Source organism: Elgaria multicarinata, chromosome 16, assembly GCF_023053635.1.
Source record: "Elgaria multicarinata webbii isolate HBS135686 ecotype San Diego chromosome 16, rElgMul1.1.pri, whole genome shotgun sequence".
Lineage (NCBI taxonomy): Eukaryota > Metazoa > Chordata > Lepidosauria > Squamata > Anguidae > Elgaria > Elgaria multicarinata.
This window is the reverse complement of record NC_086186.1, coordinates 1,809,448-1,834,649: the sequence shown is the minus strand read 5'-3', so window position 1 is coordinate 1,834,649 and position 25,202 is coordinate 1,809,448. Positions and strand designations below refer to the sequence as shown.

At 47.3% G+C, this 25,202-nt stretch overlaps 2 protein-coding genes across 2 annotated transcripts in view; one reads left to right on the top strand and one right to left on the bottom strand.

Moving 5' to 3' along the window:
- The window catches only part of NRG4 (neuregulin 4), a 64,383-nt gene extending 63,025 nt beyond the window's left edge, over nt 1-1,358 (top strand). The window contains exon 6 of the mRNA XM_063142548.1: nt 1,059-1,358. The gene's annotated coding sequence lies outside the window, so the exon portion shown is untranslated. The remainder of the gene's footprint in view (nt 1-1,058) is intronic.
- A 4,276-nt stretch (nt 1,359-5,634) lies between these two features.
- On the bottom strand, nt 5,635-24,660 carry FBXO22 (F-box protein 22). The gene is made up of 7 exons (XM_063142191.1): nt 24,422-24,660; nt 23,194-23,326; nt 21,911-22,004; nt 12,487-12,582; nt 11,761-11,925; nt 9,560-9,725; nt 5,635-7,212 (listed from the first exon to the last, which is right to left on the bottom strand). The coding sequence occupies exons 1-7, from the start codon at nt 24,541-24,543 to the stop codon at nt 6,786-6,788; spliced, it is 1,203 nt and encodes a 400-aa protein (XP_062998261.1). The 5' UTR covers nt 24,544-24,660; the 3' UTR covers nt 5,635-6,785.
- Between the last annotated feature and the right edge of the window lie 542 nt (nt 24,661-25,202).

Sequence of the window (25,202 nt, the reverse complement as noted above, 5' to 3'; positions counted from 1 at the left end):
GAGTAGAGAACTGGGAAATCTCAGTCGCCAATATTTAAAACAAAACATTTCTGTTCTGCTTTTCCCATACTTAGAGGAAAGGGGGGGGGGGATTTGTTCATTTCATCTGTACCTGAATTCAGCATTTACTCGAGGTGATTTTAAACATGCTTGTACAAAATAGCAAGTTCTTGGCCACAATAATTCAAGAGGCTTATAAAGCAGTAGCAAAGGAGAGTATTTAATACAGCTGCTAGACTCTGCAAGGAGAAGAGTACAGAACTTGTTTCATTTCTATATGTTAATTTAATGAAGAGTCAGTTGAGTGGAAAGTTATGACAGAACATACATCCTTTATAGGATGCCTTGTTCAGTTTTTGAAAGAGACAATCCACCCTTTCTACCAGGGTCAACAAATGTTGTTATGAGGTGAAGAATAAAGAACACGATAGAAGAGCATGTAGGCTTTACGTTTAGAAAATGCAAAAACACATTGTGGATGGTCTCCAATGAAGTCCTTGCGCATGCAAGCCCCTATGGCTGGCGGCCGTGATGCCCGTGCTTCGTGCCTGCAATGAGGGGAACTGCTGGCTTCCGGAAGAGGCAGGCCACACGCACCCGCTCCAGAAACAGCATTTCTGCCCACATGGTGGCTGCCAGCAGGAGGGACAGCAGTTGTGGACTCCCTTGGATACTGCTCTAAGGTGCCTGTCCATGTGCAAAGTATGAAAGCTCATCAGTAATCAAACACTTCCTGTGCTGAAAATCCACTCCCCCACCCAATAATGCTACATAGCATTCATAACAGCCAAATCAGTTTTTGAACACGGATTCTTAGGAAAGTACATGTACTAGATGATTTGCTAATTGGATTCTACACATTTTTAACTTCTTGCTTTTGCTGGTTCTAGGCTTTAGGCTGTTTGGTTGTACTTGTTTTTGTGGATATTTATATTGTGTTATTTTAATGATTTCTGTAAGCCATTTTGAAGATAAAAATGTTCGAATGGCAAGATATATATTTTTTAAAAAAAATTAAAAAATTGTCTAATAAATCCATTCTCTTACATAATTTTCAGGAATCCATAACCCTGTTCCCAGATACTGTGAATGAAGACAATATTGCTAATACTTTACAGGACCAAATATATAAGTGTAAATGTACATTGCTTATGTGCTTGCAGTTGTCAGGCACAGAATGTCATAGGTACGTGAGAGATGGGTTAGAACCAATTTTATCCATAATAGTTAAAAACACTAAAAATGCTGTTAAATCATGGCAGGACGCTATTACTGAAAAATTACTGTGTTCCATCCATTCAATTTTATCAAAGCTAAACTCAGTAATCTATATATTTATATATTCCTAGGCATGGACTATAGAAAGGCCTTTAATTGTGTTAAATGGAACTTTATGCAGAGGGCAGTCCTATTAAATATAATAAGAAAAGGGAACTTGTATAAGTTTCCATAAGCTAAAACTGGTAGAACACTTATAGAGCCTTCTTAATGTACAGAGGGAGCATGAAACTGTTACTCCTCTATTTTGTTTGAAGTAATTTAGACTAAGAGACCTTCAAGAAATACAGTGGTAAAATCAAAGTCAGTCCACAAAACATTTCCATTTGTAAATAAAGCTTATCATTTTCTCTTATTCAGTTCAATTTGAATTCAAGGCCTATTCAGTTCCTTAAAAAAGCATTTGGAGTTTAAAAAAACAACAGTTCTCCAATGTTAGCAGTTGGTTCTAATGGTCAAACTAAGAAACAAAATTGTTCACAGTCTATCAAATATAAAACCACATGTAATGATGTAAACTTCTGAATATAATCTGCTGTTCCTACTGCATTAAGGCAACTTTTAAAACATTGATTATACCAAGGTTTGGGGAATACGCTGCTTTATAGTTCCAACTGAACTGGAAAACCCTCACTTTCTCAAACACCCCCCCACCCCCCCCCCCGGCTTCCTTTAAAGTATTAAAGAGATTGTTGTCTTCTGTCTGTACTCATCTGGGAAAAGTGATTTAGACTCAAACAAGAGATCAGTGTTTTTTGTCCCTAGCTGAAAAAGTTACTATTAGATGGGTTAGGGTTGATCTCCCTTTCATTGTGCACTAAGGAAGAACATTTTCTGGAAGAAATGGAATTAGTTCTAGAATTCAGCGTTGATTTGGAGAACAACCAATTTACAAGGTCATGAAAACTTGTACTTGGTGCCATTGTCAACCTCACTGTTTCTGTGTGATCTCACTCTTTGTACATATATGTCCATAGAAAGTTCTTGCCTTGCATTTCAAACACGCCCACTTAGAATCTGCTACGTGGGGAGGCGCCTGAAGGAGGACGATGGGCACAGTTCCACTGCTGCCAGAGCAGCTCGAAGGGCGGCATCATCTGCAGGGTTTCACTGGGGCTCTCAGCTTGACATAAGGCCATGTCAGCACACCAGTTTGATGGGGGGGGGGATTGGCTAGGAAGGCCCTTCCCAACACTAGTCTTTGTTTGTTTGTCTTTAGCGTAAGGACTGTGCTGTCCATCTATTGTGGGGATCCAGGCAGCCTCCTCCAAAGCAGCGCTGTTGTTGCAGTAGAAAAGCATTTCACACTGCCCTCAAAGTGCAATATTCTATTTCTGAAAAAATGAGATTATCCCATAGTAAGTATTGCTATTATGGTAGTGAGTGCAGCGTGGAGTCTTGCCTGTACATTATTGTCACCTATAGCCAAAGTCCGGGACATCACTAGTGGAACATTCCCCCCCCTCCATATCTGCACCATTACAGTAGTGAGAAAAAGGTTGTGACCCCGAATGATAATGATGGAAATTTCAGTTTTACCATGGTAGCCTTCATTAAAATCAGCCCTTTTCTAATTATCCAGTAAGGTCCTATATGAACCAATTCCATGTCTTGTGAAATAAAATGATGTAGAATTAGGCAAAACAATGAGTCAGGGGATGTGGAAAAATAAGTGAGGCCCTGGTTGCATCACCTCAATTAAAGGGAATAATTAGAATCAGGTATTTAAGTAATTGGTAGAACTTCAGGGATGAGTTCAGGCGGCCCCACCCTGTCAAAATGCCACAATCAAAAGACACCTCTGAGGACTGGAGTTATTGCTGCTCATCAGTCTAGAAAGGGTTGTAAAACAATTTCTAAGTATTTTTGGCTCCACCAGTCCACTTGACAGACAGTCTTCAACTGGAGAAGGTTAAACATGGTCCTGGATAGCATCAGACATGCTATCCAGGAGCAGTCATTCTATCAAAATCTCTTCAAAAGCAGAGAGCTCCGGCTATGGGGCAGTATAGAAATGTAATAAATAAATAAATGCAGACTGGCACCTGCATCATCCCAGAACTCAAAAGAACCCCAGAGATACATCAAAGGATCTGCAGGCCCCTCTTGCACTGGCTAATATGAGTGTTCGTGACTCAACAATCAGAAAAAGACTGCCCGAGAATGGTGTTCATGGAAGGATAGCCAGGAGGAAACCAGAGCTCTCTAAAAAGATCACTGCTGCCCACCTGAAGTTCACTAAAGATCACATGTATGATCCCCAAGACATCTGGAACAATGTTCTCTGGACAGACAAATCAAAGGTAAAAGGTTTTGACTTCAATGAGGAACATTGCCGAAAAACAAATACTGAGTTTGAACAGAAGAGCCTCATCCCAACCGTCAAGCATGGTGGTGGGAATGCAATGGTTTGCACCCACATTGCTGCCTTAGGACTGGACCACTTGCCATCCTGGAGACAACCATGAATTCTGCAGTGTATCAGAAGATTCCAGAGGAGAATGTCAGGCCATCTGTCCGTGAGCTGAACTGAGAGTGGGTCATGCAACAAGACAACGATCCTAAATATACAAGCAGATCTACAAAGGAATGGCTGTGGAAGAAGAAATTCCATGTTTTAGAATGGCCTAGTCAACATTTGGACCTAAACCCCATTGAAATGTTGTGGCAGGACTTGAAGCAAGTGGTTCGTGCCAGGAAGTCCTTAAATATCACTGAGTTGAAGCAGTTCTTTAAGGAAGAATGGGCCAAAATTCCTTAAAACCAATGTGAGACACTGAGCAAGTTACAGGAAACACTTACTTGAAGTCATTGCTGCTCAAAGGGCTGCCACCAGGTACTGTATCTAAAGGTTCACATACTTTTTCCACACATGGATATAGAAGGTTGAATTAATTGTGGATAAATAAACGTTGAAAAAGCATCATGTTTGTGCATCACTTGTTTAACCAGGTCATCTCTTGTTCTTTATCTAGGATTATGGGGTTAGATTAAGATGTAATAACGTTTTAAATTGGAAATATGTCACAATCCTAAGGAGTTCACAAACTTTTTATTGCCACTATATGTAGCTTTTTAAGAGTTACATTTTAAAAAAAGCTTTGGACGCATTTTCCTTCCCAGCTGTAGTGAAGGAAATACTAAACTTTCTCTTTTAAGCAAAAGGGCTAAAACTGCTGCTTTTGAGGAGGGTCCAAGAAAGGCTGCCTGCAGCTATATAAACCTGCCCAAGATCGAAGATCCACCTCAGAGGCCCCACATGTGGTCCAGCTGTATAGGATCAGTCGAATTGGCAGAGGCACAATACGGGGCCTTTGCAGTGCTGGCACCCAGGTTACGGAATAGTCTCAGCCCTGCAAATGTTTACATGTGTTTTAAAACTTATATATTTCAGGTTGCTTTTTTCTGAAATTTTAATTACTGCAAGACTAAAATCAGTAGTTGTCTCAAATATTTAGTATTTTTATTTGCTGTTCTTTTATTTTTACCTGGCTATGTTTTTAAATAACTTTGTGCTGCTGTCAGATAATTGCATGTGATTTTGGTTTCAAATTGTATTATATTTTTAGAATTATATGAGCTGTTATGCCCTAAAAAGTGGCCTATAAAGAAAATAAAGGCCCACAAAGCTATGCCCTTATCTACAGCACACCACATTTCATTTTACATATTTTCCATGCAGATCTTTTTAAGCTTTTAGGATTGTGAGGTTGCCATGTCAATCTAGGAGAAAATTAATTAGGGGACACCATTCTCTAAACTTGAACTTCTCCTGCAACTGTACCTTGAGGCAGAAGGTTTTCCTTCATTAATGCAATGGTACAAGAACAAAGCTTCAGCAGAATTTCCAGAACCCATCCCTGTAGAACAAACAACCCAGCAGACTCCGCTCATCCTACCGCATTATGAATCAGATGGGAATCTCCAATCTGCGTTTAATCCAGAACGCAGCGTATGCGCATATGTGAGCGAGAGTGCAAATACACCAATCAAGCAAAGGAAAACATCACCTCTTTAAACAGTGGTTTCGAAGTCTGTATTGAGAAATAAAGCCACATTTTGGTAATAGAAATACTCAGAATCTTTCATGATTTCAACTGTCAAATCCCCCCTCCCCCTCCCCATTACTGAACTCCACAGCTCTCATTCCCTGGCACTGTGGTGTTCAGGGACATCTTGCAATTAGAGAGAGAAATTGAAGACTGGAACATTATATCAAATCATAAATTTTATTCACTGGTTTTAGTGACAAGCACAAAGCTGAACATCAGGTTTATCTCTTGCATCCAATACCGTTCTGCTGCTATTTATCTTTCCTATGCCAATACAAGCAGTGTTTGGGGGCTTTTTTAAAAAAATGTTGCTGATGCCTGCCTTGGGAGAAAGTCTTATCAATTAAGTTGCATTCACTCAGCATTCTCTCTGCCCTCTAGCTGTTATGCTCACTATTCTCTTTGCTGTCTCCAGGCACACTATTGTCTGCAGGTGACCTTAAGCAGGAGCTGTTGAAGGATGAGAAATTATGTTCACTCCCAAGTCAGCAAGACCTGTTTTTCCCCCAAGTAAAGTGTGTTTAGGACTGGGGTGTACCACATTCTCCTTCATATGGAAGTGCAGGATGATGCACGGAGCATGATGAGCGATGGCCATAACGGATGCCAACCCCAATGCCTTGGCTGGGCTTTCCTTGGCCGCTGCCAGATGTAGCACGGCCACAGCGTGATCATGTTTAGGAACAGAAAAACACACACACCACAAGCAATATTCATAGCATTATTGCAACAGAGTTAAAAAGCCATCAGACATCCACTCTCATTTCTATATATCCAGCACCCCAATTTAGCAAAGGACAGATTCCAGCCCACAGTGTTTTACTAAGAAGCCCTAAGGCTCCAGACGGTCTTATTCTTCCTTAGACACAGAAGCTTACAATATGGTACAGGCATCCCAGAAAGGTATTTCGTGCTATAAATTTGGTCAGCCCTGCACATATGCTTCACTGCCTTACCTCAACAAGCCAGTGTTTTAAAGACTGAATTCAGACACGAAGCTTTACATCTTAAAAGAAAATCTTGCCAAGAGATAAGACATAGTAACAGCTTCAGAGCTCTATAACAGCTTATTCAGTGCCCGTGTTGACGAGTGTGTCAAAATAGTCCATAAACAGCATGCAGAAATACTACTATTGCAGTTTCAAGTATAAGAATGAGATCAAATTTGGATTTAATGTCAACCATTATCATTTGCATCTTTAGGAATTAAATCAAGATCCACTGTGCATCTGACACATTTGCCGTTTTTTAAAAAAACTTTCACAAGGTACAAAAGTACCATCCTCCTCACCTATTTTAATGTTATGCAGATAGAAATTCTAAAGCCAATGGGACAATTATCACCTTTGTATCAGAAGCTACTTCTGTTAGACACGTGAACAGTGTCCCAGATTGTTTTTACATTTCTGGAATGAAAGCAACCTGGTGATTCGGGGCGCGTTTACAAAGAGAGGTTTACATTTGATTTCCTTTGGCTGAGCCCAGATGTATGAGAGTCATTACAGTGGTGTAGCCATGGAGCAGATCATCCTTTGTGTCGTTATATTCTCGGAGGATAAAATTCCCAGTCACAATACGATCACATCCTATCTCCCCGTGACCAAAGAAGCCAAACAGCGGAACATTAGGGAAGAACTTCCTAAAAGCATCAGCTTCAAGATTTGGTTTGGTTTTGTAATGTTGGTAACCCCTGCCAACGCAAGCAAACATAAAGCCGAGGCTATTGTGTTCAGGAATGTTTGCGGCCTTGAGGCGCTGCATTGCAGCTTCTGCTGTCCTCTCATCAATTACATCTTGATCTAACAGAATGGTGGCACTCTGGATCTGGGGTCCACTAAAAGCCAAGCCCACAACACCACAGGACTCAGCAGCCTGAGTGTTACTGAAAGAGAAAAAAGCACCACATTGAAAAGGGTTTATCGGAATACAACAGCACCAACAACACTGTGCATACAATAAAGGGAAAAAAGCATCCACAAAACATGCATACTAAGCATCAGTGATTCCCACAAACTACACACTGCTGATTTCTCCTAGCACCAACCTGTGTCCTCCTTCCGAGAAAAGACAACATGTACCCTTCCCAAGAGACTTGGTTTGAAGTCCATTAACATATCTGAATTCTGAAAATCTCAGCTTTCCTTTAAACACACACACACAGAGCTTCTAGTTTTCAAGTCACATTTTGGAATGAACCTAAGTTCTGAACAACCTGATCACTCCTGATCACAACCTGATCACTCCTGAAGATCTGTGTTTTGTGTTGATTTGTAGGATGTTTACTGTGGATGAGAGGGTGTACTAAGACTCACACAACTCTCTTACTAGCAGTACAAAAAAGAGTCACAAAGGGTATCTCAGTTTGATATACTAACTGCAAGTCAATGTTAGGGCATCAACTATTGTACAAAAGCCTCCACAAGTTTGTGTGTGTTCTTGAGTTAGTATATCATCAAAATTGACCGTGCCGGGAGTGCAAGGGTCCATTCATGTGGTGAAAGTCCTGCCTTCCCTTTCGTAGAATTTGCTACAAAGCTGTGATCTGACTGTAACTCACCTGAAGTGACACCTGTCCCCGCTGCACTGTGCCCGGAGTAAACACCGTACAATGTAATACCGCCTTGTTATAAAGGGACATCGTTCTGATGCCTGCAACTGCAATGCTCAAGGGATTAGAAAAAACGCCTGACCTAGAACGCCAGGCGGGTTGGTGCCTCTGCCCAGAGAAGCAGCATTTCTCCTCAACCAACCACCACCTGCCAGGCCTTGGACAGGGGCTTGCCAGACAGAGCATCAGCCTTGTAAGGGGACAGAGGCTGCAGAGAGCTCACCTGCAGCCTGCTCTTTACTCAAGCCAAGCACACAGCGACGGAGGCCTGGGAAGCTGGGGGTGGGGTGGGGGCTGTGCAGCTCAGCAACGTCCCTCAGAGAGGGAAGGCCAAACGGATTAATAACTGGGCAGGAAAACCAGGATGCACCTTTTGAGCAGTAGCCAAAGAGTCGGAAACTGCCGAATGCCCCAACTGCCTCGGGCAGCCCCTCCCCCCTAAATAGCCTTCAGCACACAGAAATAGGCTAGCTGTGGCTCCAGCCAAATCGAAGCAGCTTCTACAACACGGCTTCAAATGCATCGTAGCAGGCTCTGAGTATTCCACTTTTTATAGAAGCACGGCCTGCCTACATCCATCTGCACCCCAAATGGCAGAGCCGATGCAGCGGCAGCCTAAAAAAAAGCCCTTTGCAGGCACTCTGCAGAATTCGTACAAAGCCATCATGCTGCAGCCGGTGCTTCAGCGACAGTCACCTGTGCTCTGGGCATCCTTTTCCTAGTTTTATCTTCCTCAGGTCCTATGTTAAATACAACCATTAATCCCACAGAGTATTTGCGGAACTTAGCAGCTCCCTGAGTCTGTGGCACAAGACCACCATCATCAGCCCAGGATGACTGCTGGGATAGCAAAAGCAGGTGAGCGGCCTGTGCCTTCAGAACTCTATAACCCTATAGCCATCTCTTCACCTGGAATACCCAGACCATGAATTTCCAAATTAGTAAAAAAAAACACTGAATCCAACATCTCCTGCCACATATAGGACCAATTATTATTTGGGATAGATATGGCTGTATCAGGGAGACCCCGAAGCCCCGAGATTACACTGAAGAGCCGTCCTCAAAACGTTGACCCTGAAGTCACCTGAAATACTTAATCCGACATCACCACAGGACCAGTGTCGTCATCGTGGATGAGAAAGTGGGGCCACACAGTGAGACAGTCAGGACACCTGTCCTGGATCCCCGAGGGTTTCGTTCGGTCTGCACCTGGGAGCAAACGGGCCTGATTTGCACATCCCAAACTAATGGGCACATTGGAATGCTCTTGTCCTTCTGATTCTACACTTCTCTGAATTTTGCAATACAGTTTTTCCATTTTTAAAAAATGTACCAAAACGTATATAAAAATGTACATGGGCTGTTGGTCTGATGCAACAGAGCTCTTCTTAAGTTAAGCAATCTCATTACCCACTCTAGCCTCAGAGAACTCAGTAGACCACAAGCAGCAGAAATGTAAAATTAAGTAAATAAATAGAGAAGTTGAGACTTTCAGAAACAGATTGCAGCCCAATGAAGCGCCTGATGCACATTCAACCCTGGTCTCCAACCGATGCAATACAAGGTTCCAATGGACGCCTGAGGGCCCAGAGACCCCACGGCCCCTCCTGAGGATACCCACTTCTCAGATGTTAGAGATGTAAAACTCTCCACGTGTCCCCCAGCCAGGACAATGCTCTTTTCATTCAAGCGATTGACAATTTGGTGTAGAAACCGCGTTCCTCCAGACTTCCAGGTGTTGTACCCAAACAGAAGAACCACTCTAAGGTCGGGGTTATTCTTCAGGCCTGATTACAGGAGGAGGGGTGGAGGGGGGGGGGGAGAGAAGAAACATTAATGGCTGTAACGCTGTCCTTTGGCAGGAGAGGCAACGGCAAGGTGCCCCCCCCCTTGCGCCGGCAGTCCCAGGCTGGACAAACGGCATCTGTTTACATCTTCTGTGCTGCTTCCCCTAAAGGGATATATATACCAGAGCACATATCAGAGGGAGAGAGCGGAGCCAGAGATTAGTTGGTTTCACTGCGGCCCTCCAGCCATTTATGACCTCTTTTGAGTATGTGATCCGGGGGGCTTTCATGTAAGCCTGTAATCGTATGTTTTGTTTTGCTTTGCTTTGCACTTGGCAACCTTAACCAGCAGTTAACATTTTACGTGTCAGAATACATGAAAACTGTGGCACAGGAAGTAACCAGCTTCCCTTGCACGCAGGTAAACAACACACCCAGAGTATCTAGGTTACAGCCGGAGGAAGGGTCTGAAAATTCTCCAAAGTTAAAAAAGCCCATAAAAACAAGTTGGACTAGTTACTCTCCACAAGAGAGATGCCCCACGCTGGACAACAAACCAATTATACTGTTTAGTATACACTTCGTGTCCACTGGAAGAAGGATTCTTGTTGTTTTGGGGGCATGGCTGGTGCCTAAGAGTATGACTGTGTGAGTGAGTGTGTGAAAGAGAGAGAGGAGGAGAGACTGTGTATAGGACGGGGGATATACAAAATAACTGCACGTTACCATTCCCAGGGGGGCTTAAATTGGGACATCATAGAGTATTTTAAGAACTCCCAGGGAAGAAACTGTAGTGGAGAAAGGAGGTTCAGGAAACAGAAGATTGCAGAATTGCTCCTTCTTGGGGATTCGCTACAAAACATTTCTACAAAGGTAATCAGACACTTTTAAACCTTGCACAGGACACAGCAAAGGACACAAATCAGACCGCTGAGAGGGACGCAATGCACCATTCCATTCAAGCCCGCCTGCCACCCCTGCTCAAAGCTCTAGATACTTTATACCCAAAGCATCCTTGAAAAGTGCCTGCACATACTTGTTTAGAAAACTCTGAAGGAGTAAGGCAGTTTATTTGGCAGCTATTAAAAAAGATCTAGAATGTTTGTACCATGCAGGTATCTACCTCCCTTAAGCATAAATCAATTTTGCTGCTGCTGCTTCTATCAGCTAGAGGTAGGAAGAATAATTTTCACCCCACTTTGAGAGGGTTTTAAATATCTGAAAAAGGTCGGCATATGCAACTCCATCTCGGCCCCACACAACCTCATTTTCCTAAATAAAGCAAATTGTTTCACCCTTAGCACTCATCTTTGCGACTGCATAATATGTGCCATGGCCTAGATTTGTTTTGGGGCACACTGAAAAGCCCGTACGGACGGGGGTTCTCCTGCACCTTTCTACCACCCCCGTGCTGCTCTCTGCTGAACCTGCGCCCTGCAGATCACCACCTGGAAGCAGTCGCTGGCTCGCCACGTCTCCCCAGGTGCTGCCATGGGGAGTCTCCCCTTCAGGCCGTTGGCCTGTCTAGCTCACCATGGTCTATGTTGACTGCCAGCAACGGCTCTGCAGGGTTCCAGGCAGGGATCTTCCTCAGCCGTGGCTGGAGATGCCTGGGACTGAGCCTGGGGCCTTCTGCACGCGCCCTCCCACTGGGCTGCAGCCACCTACCTCAAGCCAAACAGCACAGTGCCACCTGCACTGCTCAAACGCACACAAACAAATACTTCTGGAGTACTTTCCGTGCGGCAACTGCTGAAGTGCAGGATGTCACCACAACTGGAGAAGTCTTTTGCCAGATTAGGCCTCAGAGGTTTTTTTTATGGAAACGTGACCCGTTGCTTCATAGAGGTTCGCCAGGAAATGGCAACAATCACTTGCACCCCTGTGGACTTGTGCATTTAGAGTTAAGAGACCCAGGCCATGAGATCTCTTCAATTTCCTTTTTGAAAAGGCTTAAATGGCAAATTCAGCAAGTAAAACTAAGCCTGCTACACTTTAAACATTTTACTGCTATGGCACTTCAACCATTACTTGCCTGCTTCAGCAAACTGGCTTTCATCGAGGGCCCTGGTCTTCAAGTCTTTAAAAAAGTGGAAGGTCCGAATCTTTACCCCATCCATCTTGGGAAACAACAACGCAAAGCCAGCTTCACCGTCTTCGACTTCCAGGGGTCGACTGCTGCGGGGGCCTATTGGGGTGACTAAAGACAACAGCTCAAAAGCTGGTGAATCTTAAACATTTATTTATCATACTTATAAAACATCTGTTTTACGACTCTATGCTACCTCTAGCACATTCCCCAGAACCATCATGTGTCTCTGCAATAATCGTATCTTTTAAGATGTTCCCATTTTTGCAAGCAACATGCAATGACCCAAAAGCACTGTCAATCTGACATCAAAAAAGAAAGGTTCTTCTTTAATCTCCAACACATTAATCTGGCGAGAGGAAGTTGTTGTTTTTAATTAATTAAATGACAGCGTGGACAAGAGTGGCTCTGTGTGACGCCCCGGCACGAGGGGTGCTCATTCAAACAACGGTGTCTCTGAGGGAATGGCAGCTGGCCGGGAGCTCTGTCGGGGGGGGGGGGGGGCATCAGCCAGTGTGAGTTGTTTCTTACCTAGTGAAGGTTCCAAATCTGAATCACACACACATTTACTTACTTTTATGGGTCTCTGCCTTATTTTAAGCAGTTTGAAAATGTCACCAATGTGGGGGAAAACGTCAGACTGCTGAACGTATTACTGTTTTTCTTTCTTACCTACAACTCCAGGTGTCACTAGACCAAGGACCTGGCATCGTTTCGGCAATAGCTTTTCTAGTGCAGCGGCTATTTCTTTACTATTTCTTCTTCGTGCTGTAATTTCCAAAGAAAAACAACTTGACAAAGGTCACATGGGGTCACTGATACAGTTGGGAACTACTGCCAGGTATTCAAGATATTTTAATTAAGTGCCTCAATAAGCACAGGGATTCCACAGGAGTAAACTAAGCCGCTCAAAAGCAACCATTGACTGTTGGGCAGCGTATCCACATCTTTCCATGGCAGTTTTCCAGGAACTTAAAGAGTGGACATTAAAACGTTAGACAGGCTTCCAATAGGACTGGAGTTACAAGTGACTGAGGCGAGCCTCATGCTTGCTGTGGGAAGGAGGTGTCAGGCCAGCTGGCAGTTCCTCCAGGATCGTAAGCCGGGCTCCACAGATGCAGAAGCCACTTGAGAAACCAGTGAAAGGCCTTGCTACTTTCCAAGTCTCCCCAAGGCCTCGGAGACTCCCCCACCCTTCCCCAGGAGAAGGACACAAGAAACCTGAACTTGTGTTGAGCCGCCAAGAGGCTTGCAAAGCAGCAAGATGTCTCATTACTCTGCAAGCATCTCCAGAGCTCCACGCTTACAGGATTGTGCCCTTTCCCCCTTTGGAGTGATCAGAGCTGGGGGGACAAGGATGGAAACTGGTCCCTACAGTGACTCTGGGGTGCAAGTGACGTCAGCTGACTGGGATGTCAGCCGGAAGACACCACATTCTCCCTCAGGGTTGGTGGTGACTGTAAGTTTGGCTAGCTGCCAAGTTCAGGCCAAACACACCAGCCCCTGCCCATATTTTTATTTATTTATTTATTACATTTTTATACCGCCCAATAGCCGAAGCTCTCTGGGCGGTTCACAAAAATTAAAACCATCATAAAACAACCAACAGGTTAAAAACACAAATACAAAATACAGTATAAAAAGCACAACCAGGATAAAACAACGCAGCAAAATTGATATAAGGTTAAAATACAGAGTTAAAACAGTATAATTTAAATTTAAGTTAAAATTAAGTGTTAAAATACTGAGTGAATAAAAAGGTCTTCAGCTGGCGACGAAAGCAGTACAGTGCAGGCGCCAGGCGGACCTCTCTGCGGAGCTCATTCCACAGCCGGGGTGCCACAGCGGAGAAAGCCCTCCTCCTGGTAGCCACCTGCCTCACTTCCTTTGGCAGGGGCTCACGGAGAAGGGCCCCTGTAGATGATCTTAAGGTCTGGGTAGGTACATATGGGAGGAGGCGTTCCTTCAAATAACCTGGCCCCAAACTGTTTAGGGCTTTAAATGTCAATACCAGCACTTTGAATCGGGCCCGGACCTGGACTGGCAGCCAATGAAGTTGTAAAAGGACTGGCGTAATGTGATCTCGCCAGCCAGTCCCTGTTAGTAAGCGTGCTGCCCTGTTTTGCACCAGCTGAAGCTTCCGGACCGTTTTCAAAGGCAGCCCCACGTATAACGCATTGCAGTAATCCAAACGAGAGGTTATCAGAGCATGGATAACTGTAGCTAGGCTATCACTGTCCAGATAAGGGCGCAGTTGGTATATCAGCCTAAGCTGATAAAAGGTGCTCTTTGCCACTGAGTTCACCTGTGCCTCAAGTGACAGTTCGGGATCGAAGAGCACCCCCAAACTACGGACCCGATCCTTTAGGGAGAGTGCAACCCCGTCCAGGACAGGGCAAACATCACCTCGCCGGACAAATGAACCACCCGCTAACAGTACCTCCGTCTTGTCTGGATTGAGTCTCAGTTTGTTAGCCCTCATCCAGTCCATTACCGTGCCCAGGCACTGGTTCAGAAGAGTCACTGCCTCACCTGGGTTTGATGAAAAGGAAAGGTAGAGTTGGGTATCATCCGCATATTGATGACACCTCAGTCCACATCTCCGGATAACCTCCCCCAGTGGCTTCATGTATATGTTAAACAGCATAGGGGATAAAATAGAGCCCTGCGGAACCCCATGGCTTAGGAGCCACGGCACAGAGCAATAATCCCCCAGCACCACCTTTTGGAATCGGCCATCCAAGTAGGAGCGGAACCACTGCAACGCAGTACCTCCAACTCCCAGCTCAGACAACCTATCCAGAAGGATACCATGGTCGATGGTATCGAAGGCCGCTGAGAGGTCCAGGAGAACCAACAGGGTTGCACTCCCCGTCTCTCTCCCGACAGAGGTCATCCCACATGGCGACCAAGGCAGTTTCCGTTCCAAAACCAGGCCTGAAACCCGATTGAAATGGATCTAGATAATCCGTTTCATTCAAGAGTGCCTGGAGTTGTCCTGCAACCACCCGCTCAAGCACCTTGCCCAAGAAAGGGATATTAGCCACCGGCCTGTAGTTGTTAACATCCTCCGGGTCCAGATTAGGCTTCTTCAGGAGTGGTCTAATTGCCGCCTCTTTTAAAGAGGCCGGCACCACTCCCTCTCTCAAGGAGGCATTTACAACCTCCTGGACCCAGCCGGCGATCCCCTCCTTATTTGATGTAATGAGCCACGAGGGGCAAGGGGCAAGCACACAGGTGGTCGACCGGACTTGGCCAAGCACCTTGTCCACATCCTCGGGCCTCAATAACTGAAACTCATCCAATAAAACTGAGCCGGACGGCGCTCTAAACGCCTCTACTAGTGGTGCTGCATTAAGTGTGGTGTCCAATTCATGACGAATCTGAGCGACTTTATCTTCAAAGTGCCGTGCAAACTCGTCACAGCGTGCTACCAAGGGTTCAACTATCTCATGCCCTGGCCCAGAGTGTAACAGGCCGCGAACCACCCGGAAAAGCTCCGCCGGACGACACTGAGAAGACGCAATGCTGGTGGAAAAGAACTGCCTCTTTGCCACCCTCACCGCCACAGAGTAGGCTCGATAGTGAGCTCTAACCCATGTTCGATCAGACCCAGCACGAGTCTTCCTCCACCTGCGTTCTAGCCGTCTCCCCTCTTGCTTCATTGCCCTCAGCTCAGGTGTATACCAAGGAGCTGACCGGGCTCTGCTCAGAGCGAGAGGACGCTTGGGCGCGATCGTGTCAACCATACCATTTCTTACTGCAAAATAATGACTTCCCAAAAGTCACTCAGTGAACTCATGGGTGAGCAGCAATCTAAGCAACCTTCTTCATCCAAGTCTAACTGCCAACACTTCATCTACTGGACCAAACCAGTTTGGTCACTTGATTGCTTCCTTCCACTGTGATGTATGATGTATGAAACCAAGCAGATTAAACTTCCTTTAAGGCAGAAGAGTATAGACAGGTTGCTTACCTGTAACTGTAGTTCTTTGAGTGGTCATCTGTGCAGTCACACATATGGGCTCTGCGCCTGCGCAGGGCCAGCTGCGGAAACTTCACTAGATGAAAATCTTTTTAGGCGGGAACCCCTCCCCCACCGTCCACTGAGCATGCTCAAGGGTTCCCGCCTAACTCCTCAGTTCCTGAAACCGCCTAAACAGTCTCACTGAGGTGAACCACCAGGTAATCAAAGAATGACACCATAGTGGGGACGGTGGGAGGGTTGTGTGACTGCACAGATGACCACTCGAAGAACTACAGTTACAGGTAAGCAACCTGTCTTTCTTCTTCGTGGTCTCTGCACATCACACATATGGGTGAATAACAAGCTGACTTACCGGAGGTGGGTGATGTCAGGTGATGGATGAGAATCATAGGATTGCCGATAAGACGGCATGCCCAAAGGCACAGTCTCTATGCGTTCTGATGTCCAGACGGTAGTGACTGGCAAAAGTCAAAGGTGTTGACCAGGTAGCCGCTTTGCAGAGGTCTGGTATGGCAATACCTCTTTCAAAAGCCGTAGAAGTGGCCCCTCCTCTGGTGGAGTGAGAGCGCACTCTACCCTCCAACGGGAGGCCAGCAAGCTCATAGGCTAATTTAATAGTCTGAACAACCCAAGCAGATATTCTCTGCGGAGATGCTTGAAGTCCCTTTTGTTTGCCCCCATAACAAACAAAAAGTCTTTGGGATCTCCGGAGGGTTGCCGTTCTGGACTGGTAGAAGGCGAGGGCACATCTAACGTCCAGTGTATGTAGTGTTGACTCAAGAGGAGTTGTCGGCAACGGGAAAAAACTTGGCAGGTTGATATCCTGTCCAAGGTGAAAAGAAGAAACAACCTTTGGAAGGAAGGCTGGGTCCGGTCTAAGGACCACTTTATCAGCATGAAACACCGTATAAGGTGAGTCCATATGGAGTGCTGCTAGCTCTGATGCACGTCTAGCAGACGTGATGGCAACGAGGAATGCCACCTTAAAAGTCAGTAACCTCAAGTCAGTCTTGGCCAATGGCTCAAAGGGCTTGGCAGACAGTGCCTTGAGCACCACGGATAGGCTCCACTGGGGAACAAATGAACGAACTGGTGGAATGGTGTTCTTCATACCCTTCATGAAGCGTTTAATGGGTGAGTGAAGATTGAACAGCCTTGAATCCAATGGTGTGAAGCAGAAATTGCTGCCAAGTAAACTCTAAGTGATGAGAACTTGAGTCCTTTCTTAAATAAAGAAAAAAGAAAAGCAAGCACCGTGGCTATTGGTGCTGAGAAAGAGTTCTCATTCCTGTTAAGGGCAAAAGCAGAGAACGCTTCCCACTTATTGGTGTATGATTTTCTAGTAGCAGGTTTTCTAGCTGCTAGAATAATGTCCCACACGTCAGCAGGCAGGGGTTGGTTGTCTAATGCTGCCTTATCCTTCATGCTGTTAGGTTCAGGGACCGAAGATCTGGATGGAAAATGAGTCCCTTCCCTTTGGATATGAGGTTTTGGCATTGGGGCAGTTTGATAAACTCTGCTGAGGACAGTTTGAGTAGCGGAGTGAACCACGGCTGCCTTGGCCACCAAGGCGCTACTAAGATGGCGTTGGCGTTGTCTCTGCGCAACTTTACAATGACCCTGGACAGGAGCGGTATGGGGGGAAACAGGTACAGGAGCTGTCCTGTCCACATCCTCTCGAAGGCGTCTCCTAGAGATGCTGTCCCGTGACCCGCCCACGTGCAAAATAGGTTGCAGACGGCATCCTCCGGTGACGCGAATAAATCTATTGCAGGCTGTCCCCGTGCCTGAAATATCATGTCGAGTACAGACCTCGTCATCTGCCACTCGTGAGTGTCTCCGAAGGTGCAGCTGAGGTCGTCTGCCAGGTTATTGTCTTGGCCTGCGATATGAATGGCCGATAAGGCCATGTCGTGGGCGATTGCCCAGTGCCAAATGTCTAAGGTTAGGGAAATCAGGTCCATAGACCGCGTTCCACCTTGCTTATTTATATGCCAAACAGCAGCCATGTTGTCTGATTGGATTTGGAGGACATGTCCTGACAAGGTCTGCTGAAAGGCATGTAGTGCTTTTTGGATGGCCATCAGTTCCAGGACGTTTATGTGTCTCTTCCTGTCGGTAAGACTCCAACGTTCCTGTATGGTCAGGTCTCCGCAGTGGGCTCGCCAGCCCAACAGAGACGCGTCCGTCATCAAATGCTTGGACAGCAGTGGAGGTCTGAAGTCCAGGCCCTGCATAATATTGGACAAGTCCGTCCACCAAAGGAGGGTGTCCTTCACGTTGGTAGGGAGCGACAATTTCACTCGATGAGCGTCCAATGTATTGTCGTACTCCCGTAGAAGCCACAACTGTAGGGGCCTCATGTGTAGGCGCGCCCAAGGGACGACGCTGACAGTAGCTGCCATGAAACCCAGCAACCTTTGTACCTGGAAAGCAGATATGATTTTAGAATGGAAGAGCTTGAGTGCGAGAGTCACTAATGTGGAAGCTCTGTCCTCCGGGAGGAAAGCCTCGGTGCGGGTTGAGTCCAGAATTGCTCTGAGGAATTTTATTCTTTGGGAAGGCTGAAAATTTGATTTTTCTTTGTTGATGCAAAGGCCTAATTCGTTAAGGAGATTGATGGTAAGGTGAGTGTTGTGAGTGGCTTCCTCTCTTGTATTTGCCACTATCAACCAATCGTCCAAGTAGGGGTAACTCTCTACCCCTCGAGTTCTCAGAAAGGCACAAACTGGTGCCATACACTTTGTGAAAACTCGGGGGGCAGTAGAAAGACCAAAAGGAAGCACTTTGAATTGCAAAATGTCTTCCCCCACTATGAACCGGAGGAATTGACGGTGATCGGTGTGGATAGATACATGGAAATACGCATCCTCAAGGTCTATGGAAGTGAACCAGTCCCCTTGAGACAGGAAAGGTAGGATGCTTGCTAAAGAGTTCATCCGGAATTTTTTGGGGTTGATGAACTTGTTTAGCTCTCTGAGGTCCAAAATAGGTCTTAGCCCCCCATCCCGCTTCGGAACCGTAAAGTAGCGGGAATAGAACCCGCATCCTAGGGCGAGTGTTGGTAATCGCTCTATGGCGCCCTTCTCCAAAAGAGACTTGGTCTCTTGCAACAGAGCGTCTGTAGGTGGTGAGAACCTTGTGGTTCCGAGGGGAGGGAGGGTGGAAAACTCTATTTTGTAGCCCCAAGAGATGATGTTAAGGACCCATGTATCGGTAGTAATGGTGGTCCAATTATGGAAGAAAGGGGCAAGAATGTCACCAAATTTAGGTGTGGTACTGGTTGCTATATGGCAGTCAAAGACGCCGTCTTTGATTCGGCTCAGGCTTGTTCTTATTTTGCTTGAAACGTCCTGAATATTGTTGTCTCTTGTACTGACCTTGGGGTTGGTACAGAGTGGCACGGTCTTGTAATTGTAGTTGTTGTTGTCTTGGCTGGAACTGTTGTTGCGTTCTCGGCCAACGCCTTTGACGGAATGGTCTCTGTAGCTGTTGTTGCTGCCCAATTCCCATTTTCTTGGCCGTGTTCTTGGCTTTCTGGATATTCTCCATGGACTCATCCGTGGAGGAGTGGAACAGGCGTTCCCCGTCAAAAGGCAGGTCCTCTATCCGGGTGCGTGCCTCCTGGGATAGACCTACGGACCTTAGCCACGCATGCCGTTGTAGTGCAATGGACGCTACCATTGCCTTTGAGGCGCAGTCAGTGGCATGGCGCGCTGTATTGAGCTGTTGGCGAGACAGCCTCATAGCCTCCGTATAAAAGACATTCCCTTTGGTTGTCTGGCAAATATCCAGAGAGGGATGCCATCTTTTCCCACAGGAAAAGTTGATATTTAGCCATAGTGGCTTGGTAGTTATGTACACGAAGGGACAATGCCGACGATGAGTAAATTCTTCTTCCTAGGCCGTCCAGCCTACGGCCTTCCTTGTCTGTTGGCGCATTGTGTTTCCTTTGAGTGCGTCCTTGAGATGCCTCTACAATAATTGAGTTGGGCTTAGGATGGGAGAAGAGGAAAGGGGCTGTTTTCTCCTGAATCTTGTAGATGTTATCTAGCCTCCTCGACGTTGGTGGCATAGAGGAGGGCAGCTTCCAAGATTGTTGTGCTGTGCGTAGTAACACTGGCAAATAAGGAATGGCCGCTGGGGGTGACGACTCACAGTATACGTCGTCGTAAACAGGGTCGTTTAGCTTTTCTATTGGTTGGGACATTTCAATCCCCAGGGACCTCGCCATCCTTTGTTGGCAAAATGTGCCAAGTCCTCAGAGGGGGAAACCACATCCGATGATACCACCAGGTCATCTGGTGAAGGGATGGATGGTGCTGGTGATGCTTCCTGTGAGGAATCTGATTGGTAGTCCTCGTCAGATGGTTCATCCAATGTATTCCCCCTCATCCTTGCCGCAGGCAATGTTTGCAATGACTGGGACGGTACCGAAATAGTCTGTACCATAGTTTGCACCGGTTGCGGTGGAGGCTTCGGTACCGAAGGTTGAGGCAGTGGTGGCATAGAGACAGCGTCCTCCGGTAGCGGAGGGCGGGAGATTGTTTCTGAGGGGGGTGGCGAAAACGCGGGTAAGGAGCATATTGTTCCTGGTAATAGTAATAGTCTTGTTCTCGCCTGTGTCTCCAATCCCCATAGTAGTATGGTGGGTATTGTGGAGGTTGCCAATCCTCGTGATAATCGTGCCTCCTATTCGGTGTGCGGGGGTGTTCCCCGTAGCCGTAATGCTGTTGGCTTGAATGAATTGAAGCCGGTGAGTGATTGCGGAAGTAACCGTAAGGTGACATAGGACGGTATTGACGGCCGTCAGTATCGGGTGCTGGATATGGGTCCCGAGGCATATCTCGGTACCGATGAGGCTCGGTTTCGATTGTCGGTTGCGAGTCATGCTATATTTGTCAGTATCGATGTCCATCGGTACGGAGCGGTAGCTGTTGATTCTGGCGGTATCGAGGGGAAACAGGGACCCCTTCTGCCAATGTAAGATCTTGCGAAGAGCCTCTGATCTCCCCTTCTGAGATTGATGCTCTAACGCTTGTGTCTTCCGCCGGTATCGTGATGATATTGAAAGGAGACAGTACAGGAGGATCGATCAGCTGCTCTGTTTGCGGCAGCATTAGGACCGGTGGCGAAGACGGAGTTGCCCGTCTCGGTATCGAGAATGCTCTCGGTACCGACAGTCTCGGTATCGGGCTCGCCGATATTGGGAGGTGTTGTTTGTAAGGAAAGCCTCGATATCGGGCTTTTCGGTACCGTTGAACGCTTCGGTATCGAAGTCGTCGGTACCGGGCTCTTCGGTATCGATGGATTTGGCTTGGCCGATTTTTTCTTTCCATTTTTCGATTTCAGTTTGCTTTTTTTCTTTTGGGGTTCTTCGGACCCAACATGCTCTCTCGCTTTCTTAGATATTTTCTTGGCTGCTTTAGACGAAGCGGAATGAGAGGAGGAGGGGGAAACCGGTAAGGCTTCACTCCGTGCCGGAGGGGGTTGGGGCATAGTCTCCATTTTGTGAGGAGATGTAGAAACACGAGTCGGTCTCGGTTTATCTACTGCCTCCAAAGCCTTTTCCCAGAGGATTGCCCGAAGGCGATCAGCGCGGTTTTTTCTTGCTTGTCTTGAAAACTTCAAGCAAAAAACACAAGACTCTACCACATGAGTCTCCCCCAAGCAAAGCAAACACAGCGAGTGTCCATCCGTTTGCGATATCTTCTTAACGCAATTAGAACACTTTTTAAAAGGTCCTTGGTGTGCCATAAGCACAAATCCTAAGACTAACAAGATATATATATTTTTAAAACTAACTAAATATAGGAAAAGAAAGAAATACTGAGAGGTAAGAGAAAGAGTGAAAAAACGATAGATTATTCAGCTGAGGTATAACAATACCAAGAGAAGTCTCCAACAAGCTGTTGACCCACAGGCGGTTGAAGAGAACTGGGGAGTTAGGCGGGAACCCCCTGAGCATGCTCAGTGGACGGTGGGGGAGGGGTTCCCGCCTAAAAAGATTTTCAGCTAGCGAAGTTTCCGAAGCTGGCCCCGCGCAGGCGCAGAGCCCATATGTGTGATGCACAGAGACCACGAAGAAGAACCCATCCAGATGTTTACCTTTCTTTTGCCCATGGCCATGGCTCTCTTCATGTCCACTGAAAGTCTCTGCATCTGCTATATACAGCACCGTCTGAGGGAGCACTTGAACCTTCTGTAAAGTAAAAGACACGTATGAATGCACAGATACCATGGAAGCACAAATATAGGAGCTTCTCTTTCATAGGAAAAGCAAGCACAGCTGAAAATTGCCAGGTACAATTCCCACCCCTGCCCCCGGCCACCTTTTCTACAGAAGTTCTCTCACTCAGACACATGCTTGGCTTGGCCCACAAAGGATCATCCTTCAAGAGCACAACATCCGAGAGGATTAGCGGCTGCTTTCACCTCTTCGCACACACACCCTGCAAAGCCTGACTCTTCTGAGTCGACTTGGCCCCCTCACTTATTCCTCTAGTCACTTAGGAATACTGGTAAGATGTTCAAGGATGAACCCAAGTCGACAAAGAACACTACAATCTACACTGTCAAAGAATTATATTTTAAGAATCACCATTTTGTTCAGTAAACACTGGAATTATTTGACAATTTCAGGATTTAGTTTGCCTACTAAGCAGTTTGGGTTCTCTCAGTTTACTGCTCTGTCACTCTGACTGTAATCCAGAACAGCCTTCCTCAACCTGGTGCCCTCTGGATGTGTTGTACTACAACTCTCATTATCCCCAGCCAGCAAATCTAACACATCCAGAGGGCACCAGGTTTGGGGAAGGCTGTTCTATAATGCCACTGTGTCTTTTCTATTAAAGGTTGCACTTACATAAAAACAATATAAACAATATCCTAAGCACACATACTTAGCAATAATTCCCACTGAGCTCGGTGTGACTTATTTCTGAATAAACATGTTCAGGGCTGCACAACACCACAAACATAGCTACATGTCAACGCAGGCTTATGCAGTAACATAAGCCTGACGGTGTTGACTGGGTTTATTCCCAGATAAGTGTGTGCAGGATTTGAGCCTGACGGGGCTCAACCTCTCTCTATCAACTACCACCCTAATACTAAGGCTCACCCGCCACTTTAGGCAATGGATTTAAAAGCTCAGCTTCTCCAAATCTACAAATGCTGTTTAAAAACCCAATCAGCTGAATACGAAGAAGTTACAGTATGTCACAGTTAATACACATTGCTCTAGCTGAAGCAAAATGCAATGCTGTGCTACAGAATCAGTCTTTAAATTTCAAAAGATTGCACATCAACAAAAGAAGGGGAGGGATATTTTTGAGATTAGTAAAGCTGTCAAAAGTGTATGACTGTTCAGATAGGTTCCATCCACTTACCTCAAGCTCTTCTGCCAACACCTGGACCAGGGCGTGGCTATTTGATGGCCCCGGTTCCACTGTGGAGACCCAGGCAACGCTCTGCTGGGTTCTCAGGATGCGGCGGGAACATTCTCGCCATAACCGGCACACGCTGAAACATAAAAGAATCAGCATCACCGGAAGTCTAACGACACACGCAGTGCTTTGCAGAGATCAGGGACTTCACAGACACCAGGCACAGGCAGTGTGTGGCCCTATCGCCACCCACTCCATTGGAAAGTCAGCCCGCACATTCCCCAGCATTCAGAAGAGTCGCTTCTGGATGCCTTGGGAGTCGTCACCCCCGTCCCACCCCGCAACCATCAGCCAACCTTTCCCATTGCCTGTCTGTCCCTAGCAGGGACCGGGGCTGCACCTGCGCAGGGCATTTTCCAAGAAGAAGGTAACCCAGGAGCAACGAAAGCAGCGTGTGTGAGTGCGGGGGACGGGGACGGGACATTTTAAGTTCCGATACTTGTCAACTTCCTTTGGAGTGGGGTAGGAGAGCAAGGGACACTCTCGGGGCGCCACGAAACGCGTGTTTGTAGAGGCGGCTCCTTCCCAGGCCAAGGGGGCTGGTTGCCCTCACCCACGGAGAAGGCCTCTCGGGGCAGCCCCTCCGCCCCAGGGGCTCTGAAGACCTGTGGGCCCCTGAAGAAAGGCAGGAGAGAAGCAGCCCGAGGAGGCAGGCCGCATTCGCTCATCCTGACTCTCTGAAGATCGTAGCCCGCGATGGCTCGTGGATGCAGCAACCAGCGAATACACGCAGACCACGAGATGCCACCGCAAGGGCGCGATCCTAAGGGTCGTGGTGGTGAAGAGCCCTCCCCCCTCCCCCACCCACCCCGCATCTTGGAGGAGTTGCGCGGCTTCCTTCGGCCTCAACACGCGCAGGACTTGGGCCGCGAGGCATCGATGTACAGTCAGCGACGCCTCCGCCAAGGACACGCGGGAAGGCCTGGCCCGGCCCCTCTGTTCCACGGCCAAGGAAGCCCCCCCCACCTGCGTGTTTGTGATTACACGTGTACGCGTTCACATTTTCTGCCCCTCTTGCAGCCGAGCGGCGAAGGCCCAGCCAGCCAGGCCAGGCCGGAGCGCTCCGGAAGGGGGGCCCGGAGGAGGAGGAGGAGGCGGCGGCCCAGCAGCGCCTCCGACCCGCCCGCGCGCAGGCCCCGGCCCGGCCCGGCCCTCCCTTTCGGCCCCTCACCAAGCCGCCCTCAGGAGCGCCTTCGTCGGCAGGAAGGCCAGGATCCGCTCCACCACCTCAGCGAGGTTACTCAGCACGTAGCTCCCCTTAGGATCAGGCTCCATAGCAACGCTTGGCCTCATCTGTCGCCCGGCAACCACGGAAGGCGAGGATGGGGAGGGGGAAGCGCCGCCGCCCGGAAGGCAAGGCGCGCTCAGGATACGTCATCAACACTGCGACTCGTTGCAGCACCATAGAGATGGAAGGAAATGGAAAAAATAGAGCGCCTCTTCCTGAGGAACTTCGGGAAAATCGGAAGGCGCCGCCGTTCGCCCGGATTCTCTTATGCGCCGCTCTACCCGTTCGTATCTCCATGGTGAGGTTTGGGCAATAGAGCGGAAACCGAGTCAGTTGAAGACCGGAAGTCTTAAGTTTTTCTATCTCTATGAGCTTATTTATGGCTGGATGGGATGCTAGGCCGCGCCTTCCCCAACCTGGAGCCCTCCAGATGAGTGGTGGCCCAGAACGCCCAGCATCCCCCCCACAATCAGATGTGCTGGATTACAACTGCTGAATGGCTGCCGTAGACTACGGCTGAGACGGATCAGGGGAGGGGAAAGGATCATTTCCTGCTTCAGCAAGACCCGCCAGGGAGGGGATGCTGCAGGGGGGGGGGCGCCAGGTGTGGAGCTGATGTCGGCCCACCTGGGTGCCAGCTGTGGGTGGGTGGGTGAGAAGGCAAATCCCAGGGATCAAAATTAAAACTACCAACATTGTAAAAAACGACTGAAGCTGCGGCCTT

Coding starts and splice junctions, on each gene's coding strand:
- FBXO22 (XM_063142191.1), bottom strand. CDS start 24,543: ATGAGGCCAAGCGTTGCTATGGAGCCTGATCCTAAGGGGAGCTACGTG. Junction 23,327..24,421: donor GCGCTCCTGAGGGCGGCTTG/GTGAGGGGCCGA, acceptor TTTATGTTTCAG/CGTGTGCCGGTTATGGCGAG. Junction 12,583..21,910: donor TGGCCATGGGCAAAAGAAAG/GTAAACATCTGG, acceptor TGGAAATTACAG/CACGAAGAAGAAATAGTAAA.